Here is a 7204-nt window from a genome sequence, read left to right on the forward strand (position 1 = left end):
ACAGCAATGAGAGGTGAATATAACTTTTGAACAGCCTGAACTCCCACTGCCCTATCTTCCTAGTTGTTTCTTCCCTCAAGCCAGCCCTGGCCGCATCCATAGCTGCACCTATGCAAAATGAACATGTACAATAATCTTCCAGGCACTTTACCCAACCTTGTCAGACCCCACCTGAAAACCCTCAGAAACTGGTATCTGGATAAAGGCACACAGTCTGCATGTATTAAAACAGGGTCTGTTGTGTCTGGAGCAAACATCAGGGTCAAACTATTACCCTGTCCAGCTTACCTAGCTCTGTCTGTTTGCGGGTCAAAAACAGAGGCCCCACATATCGGTTTTTGACCCGCATAACCATATCTGCACTTCATGGGCCTCTATTGAGATATCCCCAATATTTAAGCCCCTGGCTTTGCTTTGCTTGGACTCACCAATTCTCTTATTTGAAAAGCCCAGAAGAAAGCCAATGTAAAGACTGCCTGAAACAGCCATATTTCATAAGGAGATTTAACAATCCCCACCACCCCTTCTTGGAGCCCATGCAAAATTTACACTGAAACCGGCCTCTTGGTGTCCTTTTTCAATGCTCCTCCTTTCCTAAAACCTCTGAGGACCTGCCTAATTTCATAGGCTAAGGATCCCCCTACCCCCTTCCGTTGTGCTTACCACCAACCTGAATAAAAACCTGAATAACGACACGGAGACTTCTTAAGGTGGCAAAATCTGTGGAGGTCACGTATTTTATTAACAAAGTTATATATATATGTGCCAAGGACTAGGTACACCCTGACCACCAGCTGCGGCTCCTATAATCGCCAAGAACGTGGGCCTGGTGCCCACACCGTACCAAACAGTTATTTTAGAGAGCAGGGATCATGGGGCAGAGCGCCCGCTGTTGACCAACCAGTAGCCCATCCCCCTGCTCCCTATCATGTGCAATAATGGCGCTAACCCAGCCTCTCGCATGACACAGACAAGACCGTGCAGTCAAAGTCTGCTCCACACTCGCGACTTTCCGAGGGTAGGCCTGCACTTCACTGAAAAAACCATCCATCTTCCTGGAGCCGCACTGATGCCTTGTCACTGAAAACGCAGCTGTGTCAGGGTGGTACCTATTGACCTACACAGATAATGGTGCCCCAGAGGAAGGCAAAAAACTCAGGTGCTTTTTTGGCCAATTAGCAGCCTGATGAAAAATTCCTTCCTGACCCCATAAGGGCGATCGGTTGCTAGAAACCCTGGAGCACCGTCTTTTCGTATCTTCTTGCTCTTTACCTGGGATGGGAGGGTGGGAGAAAGAAAAAACAGGTTATGTTTTACTGGCCTCCTGCTCCTCCTTAAAAGCCCCTTCCTGGCTTACCTGCCCCCTGGCTCCGCCCTTCAGCCCGCCCCCTTTTTTCCCGCCGAAAAGGGGGCCCTATTGTTGTAACTCCCTGTGAGAGAGAGTGGGGGCTGACAGCCGATACTCACAATACACATCTAGCGGGGGAGGGGGCCTAGCCTAAACTCATCTCGACCCTATGTGGGCCTCGTTCCTCCTAGGCTAAGGATCCCCCTACCCCCTTCCGTTGTGCTTACCACCAACCTGAATAAAAACCTGAATAACGACACGGAGACTTCTTAAGGTGGCAAAATCTGTGGAGGTCACGTATTTTATTAACAAAGTTATATATATATGTGCCAAGGACTAGGTACACCCTGACCACCAGCTGCGGCTCCTATAATCGCCAAGAACGTGGGCCTGGTGCCCACACCGTACCAAACAGTTATTTTAGAGAGCAGGGATCATGGGGCAGAGCGCCCGCTGTTGACCAACCAGTAGCCCATCCCCCTGCTCCCTATCATGTGCAATAATGGCGCTAACCCAGCCTCTCGCATGACACAGACAAGACCGTGCAGTCAAAGTCTGCTCCACACTCGCGACTTTCCGAGGGTAGGCCTGCACTTCACTGAAAAAACCATCCATCTTCCTGGAGCCGCACTGATGCCACCCAATGGAAAAGAAGGGAAGGGTGCCACCTATCCTTTTCCATGGCCCACCTAGACCTCCTGCGACCTCCACCATTCTTCTATATAATTCCTGAAGTTTGCCCAGAACAAATCCAAACCTTCCTCTGTCAAATGTACTTTATCCTTTCTAAAAAGCTGTGTTTGTCGGTACCTTATATTGTCATGTCTAATTACCCCGTTACCTGAGGAACACATGATCTTGTGCATGGCCCGGTTTACTTTTTTCCTGGCACTTTCAATGCCCTGGGGGGAAACTGCTCCTCGCCATTCTCCTCTCTGTATGATGTCTGACCAAGCCACTCCCCCTATCTTGTTGCTGGACATTAAATCCTCCAAGTCCTTTCTCATGCTTTCTATCAACGCTGGGGTTTTGATTGACGTAAGGTCATTTCCCCCAGCATGTACTATCACCAGGTTTATGAACTTGAACTTCTGTATTGAACTATACAACCGGCCTCTCATTTGTTCCCACTTCATGCCTCTCCACCCCTGCCATGTAATCTTCATGTGTTCCTCCGGTAACCCCAACTGCTTGCCTGCTGCATGCTGTCTTGCCCAAAAAATAAAGGAGTGGCCTATGATCAAAATGTTGCAGGTAGCTTTTCCCCCTGCAGCAACAAACCAAAGAAAAAAAGGGGGGGGGTAGGTTAAAAATTGTAGGATTACTACTGTGTTACATTTATGGGGCGTATGTATTTTTTGTATGCTTTTGATTTCCACCTCCCAATTCCTTTTATCCTATCCTCTGTTTCTCCCCTCATTGCTGCTTCTGTTGCTGCCCCTATCCTGAATGAATGTGATCCAAATTTTTTAGGATCCCATCCTTTCGCAATGACTGCCTTTTTGAGCACTTGCCTAAATTGAAATGCTGACATGGGGGATAAGTCCCTGTGAATTAACAAAAGGTGCCCCCCTGCTGGGCGCATCCCTATGTAATCCTGCAAGGCCTTGACCGGGCATGTTATTCTCGAAGTTTTTTCTATACTGAACCATCTGCCCTTACCCAACTGATCTGTTTTTGATCTACTGATGTAAACTAACAACTTCCTGTCCTGTAATAAAACCTGGCTATACATTAAACCTTTATCTGTTACCTTCTTGGATGGGGGGACCAATTCGCTTATCCTAAATGCTCCTCCGAAAGCCAGAGCGAAGGCTGCTCTAAACAAAATACATTCAAATTGGTCTGAACACACCTCCTCAAGAGAGTTCAGAATCATTTTTAGTCTGCATTCAATTATGGGTTCTCGCTTATCGACCCTGGGGCCTTCAACTCTTGCCCATCCCTTCATTATTTTCCTAACTAATGGATCATGTGTGATATCTGCTCTACCCTTTACTATGGAAAAATGAGAAATTGCGGCTAATGCGTTGCTGGCTCCTGCTCTTGACTTTGCTTCTCTGTACAGGACCATTAAAAATGACACCAAATCCTTAGTGCCTTGATTGCTCTTACCGCTTCTGCAGAATATCTGCCATCTCTTCCAGGCCCTTTTGTAGCTGGAAAGAGTCTTTTCGGATACTGCCCTTTCACACAATTCTTCTAAGAGGGGGTCACGAGCTGCCATAAATTTTTAGGGCATTCGTAAGCTGATTTTTCCGCATATGGAGCGCACTTAAAGAGAATATCCCACTTTTCTCTAGACAAGGCATCTGCTATAGTGTTTTCTACCCCTGGTACATGTTGGGCACTGAACGATATATTAAACCTCATACAAATCAGAACCAGATGTCTTAGTAGTCCAATTACTGGGGTTGAGTCTGATGACAGGTTATTCACTGCGTGGACCACTCCCATGTTATCAGAAAATAACTTAATTGCCCTATCCTTCAAATCTTCTGCCCAAAGCTCCAATGCTACCAAGATTGGGAATAACTCCAACTATGTCAAATTCTTTGTCAGACCTTTGTCATGCCATGCTTGCGGCCACCTGGCCGCACACCATTTCCCTGCCAAGTAAGCTCCAAAGCCAACGCTTCCGGCTGCATCTGTGAAAAAGCTCTACCTCTTGATTAATTTGTGTTTCTGCTAACCATAACCTGACACCATTGAATTTAGATAAGAAACAGTTCCATATTTTCAAATCTGCTTTCATTTCCTTTGTGACCCTTATTTTATGAAATGGTTTATTAACCCCTGATGTGGATTTTTCCAATCTCCTGTTAAAAATGCGACCCATTGGTATTATCCTGCATGCGAAATTCAATAGACCTAGGGCTTGTTGCATTTCCCTCAGTGATACTTTATTCGCTGCTTCCAATCTCCTAACTGCTTGCCTAGTTTTTACTACCTTTTCTTTTGGTAATCTACACATTTTGGCCCCTGTATCAATCTCAATACCCAAAAAGGTCAATTTTGTGGTTGGTTCTACTGTTTTGTCAACGGCCACTGGCACTCCTAATTCCTTCAACATATGCAGAAATATTGCTAATGTGTCCTGACAGATTGCAGAGTGTCTGGGGCCTATGATCAGGAAATCATCCAAATAGTGAGCTATAGCTTTGTTGCCTGATCTTTTATATAACTGCCAATGCAAATAGGTGCTGAAAGTCTCAAAAAATGAACAAGAGATTGCGCAGCCCATGGGTAGACATAGGTCGACATAAAATGCTCCCTGAAAATGACAACCTGTCAATCTAAAGCTTTCTGGATGTAAGGGTAACAACCTAAATGCAGATTCGATGTCTACCTTTGCCAACAATGCCCCTTTTCCTTGACTCCTAACTATTTCCAATGCTTCATCGAAAGACTGATATTGTACTTTACACTGTTCCTCGTCTAAAGCATCATTCACCGATTCTCCATCTGGATATGAAAGGTGCTGTATCATTCTAAATTTTCCTGACTCCTTTTTTTGGGACTATACCTAAAGGTGACACTACTAGCCCCTCAATAGGCAAGTCCTCAAATGGTCCTGCCATTCTCCCTGCTTTTATTTCTTTTTCAATTTTGTGCTTCAAAACTTCGGTATGTCGACTAGCTGATTTCAAATTTTTAAAAACTTTGCTGGGTGGGGGAGGGTGTAAAACTGGGATCCTAAAAACCTTCCAAAAAACCTTTTGTTAAAAATTTTGCGGCTTCCTTGTCTGGGTAACTTGCCAACTCTTTACTTAGCCTGGCTGTCTGTATTGGCGTTTCCGCTCTTCTGGTAAGCTGTTCGAAAAGGCTGCCTGTTTATCTGACCTTCTTTCTTTTTATTACATTCAGATACCGCATGAGAAGATCCGCAAGCCAAACAAGAATGCTTAAACCTGCACGCATAGCCCCTAGTACACCTTTTCTCGTTGTACGCAAAACAGATGTTTCTGGGCTTAAAAGCATATGACCCTTTATTGCCATTGCCAGCTGAACCATTATCTTTTGAAACCAATCTCGTCCACAAATCTATATCCTTTTGTCCAAAAGACAAGACCTTGCTACTCAATATCTTCTTCCTAAAAGCCCTGTCGTAATCCGACCATGAAGAGCCTTTATAAAACAAATATGTATCGACTATTGTGTCTATGTACTTTATAATATTCAAACATTGTTCTGGTTTTTTCTCTAAGTATACGCTTGCAAAAAACCAAGAATCCCTTCAACCAATCGAAAATAGTTTTTCCCTTTTTTCCTTTCTCTTCGGTTTTCACCCCGTCCTCCTTTGCCTGAACAGCTTCCCTAGTCAACTCATAGATATCCACAAATTTTCCAGCCTCAATATTTTTCCTAGTTTTCCTCGGCAAGTGATCTGCTGTTTCTGTCAACGCGCATGCGTAAGTATCTGCTGCTCCAACTAGCACCATTGATTGACTACTTTCTTTTGTTTTTCCTAAACCTTTTTCTTTCCCTTTTCCTCTAAAGAATTTTTTCATTAATGATAATATCTTTCCTCCCTCAGTCTCACTATCTGACCCCTCAAAATCAGATTCTCAACTCACCCATAGTAGTCTTCCGTGTAGGCACCTTGGTCCTGTCGCCGTTCTGTGAAGACTGCCCTTCTGTACTGGATGAAGCCCTCTCCCTTCCTTCTTGCCGTCTTGAAGGTCCTACTTCCTCCTCTCCCTTCTGCTCTCTCTCCTTTCTCCATTGGATCCAACTCTCCTCCTCCTCTCGGTTTCTCCTTCCGGTGCGATGAAAGAAAAAACAGGTTATGTTTTACTGGCCTCCTGCTCCTCCTTAAAAGCCCCTTCCTGGCTTACCTGCCCCCTGGCTCCGCCCTTCAGCCCGCCCCCTTTTTTCCCGCCGAAAAGGGGGCCCTATTGTTGTAACTCCCTGTGAGAGAGAGTGGGGGCTGACAGCCGATACTCACAATACACATCTAGCGGGGGAGGGGGCCTAGCCTAAACTCATCTCGACCCTATGTGGGCCTCGTTCCTCCAAAGCTTACTGATATCCTCCGAACCCTGAAGTTTGAAAAGGAATGCCAGGGTCGCCAGTCCACAAACTTGCTGCTGACTTACCCATCTCCACCTTCCAGAAAAATCACCAGAGTAATGCATCCATCCTATCCTCCAGGCAAAATGTTGCAAAAAATTCACTGGCACATGTGGCAAATGCAAGCAGGGTTAAGCCCTTGCATGTTTATTCGTAAGTGGAACAGAAACCCCATTGTCAAGCATAAGGTACCACAGGACGCAAAGAATTTAGTGCAATCCAACCATCCATCAAATTATCGTGAGGTTAGTGGGAATCAAACGTCATGCATCTAACGATTTTTCGTCTGTCATCGTTCAGAAAATTGATCGGCCAGGTTAGAAAATTTTCATTGGTCACAGTGAAATCTATTTATTGTCCAATTGTTTACAGGGCCAAGCAGGCAGCTACCCTCGGTTTTCCTGGCTTCAACTAGAGAACATCGTTTAAAATGGTCTTTTTAGTTGATGGGCAAGTCATACATTTAAACCATCATTTCAAGATAAACTTGGTCTAACGATAATGGAAAGGTCTGTTAAAAATCTTTACATATAAGGCCAGCTTTACAGGTCAGTGAATGAGACAAGTATTTAACACCCCCACATACAATTAAGCTAATTGCATACATAACAAGCAAGCCAGTACAAAAAGGTAGTGCAGCTTGAAGTGAATATATACAACAAATGGTTGAATTAAAGATTTAAAACCAAAACAGTGTTCTTGTTTTATGTTTTTGTTTTTTTTTCTTGTGTGTCTTTTGTATGATCCAAGGGGTAATCCATTAAGTGCAGTCAACCCAGGACA

General features: G+C 44.6%; 1 protein-coding gene across 1 annotated transcript; it reads right to left on the minus strand.

Annotated features, from left to right (window-relative positions):
• Nucleotides 1-705: 705 nt before the first annotated feature.
• On the minus strand, nucleotides 706-6128 carry LOC121399348. The gene is made up of 2 exons (XM_041579831.1): nucleotides 5926-6128; nucleotides 706-2615 (listed from the first exon to the last, which is right to left on the minus strand). The coding sequence occupies exons 1-2, from the start codon at nucleotides 5927-5929 to the stop codon at nucleotides 2038-2040; spliced, it is 582 nt and encodes a 193-aa protein (XP_041435765.1). The 5' UTR covers nucleotides 5930-6128; the 3' UTR covers nucleotides 706-2037.
• Nucleotides 6129-7204: the final 1076 nt, after the last annotated feature.

The sequence above is a fragment of the Xenopus laevis genome, chromosome 1S (assembly GCF_017654675.1).
Source record: "Xenopus laevis strain J_2021 chromosome 1S, Xenopus_laevis_v10.1, whole genome shotgun sequence".
Lineage (NCBI taxonomy): Eukaryota > Metazoa > Chordata > Amphibia > Anura > Pipidae > Xenopus > Xenopus laevis.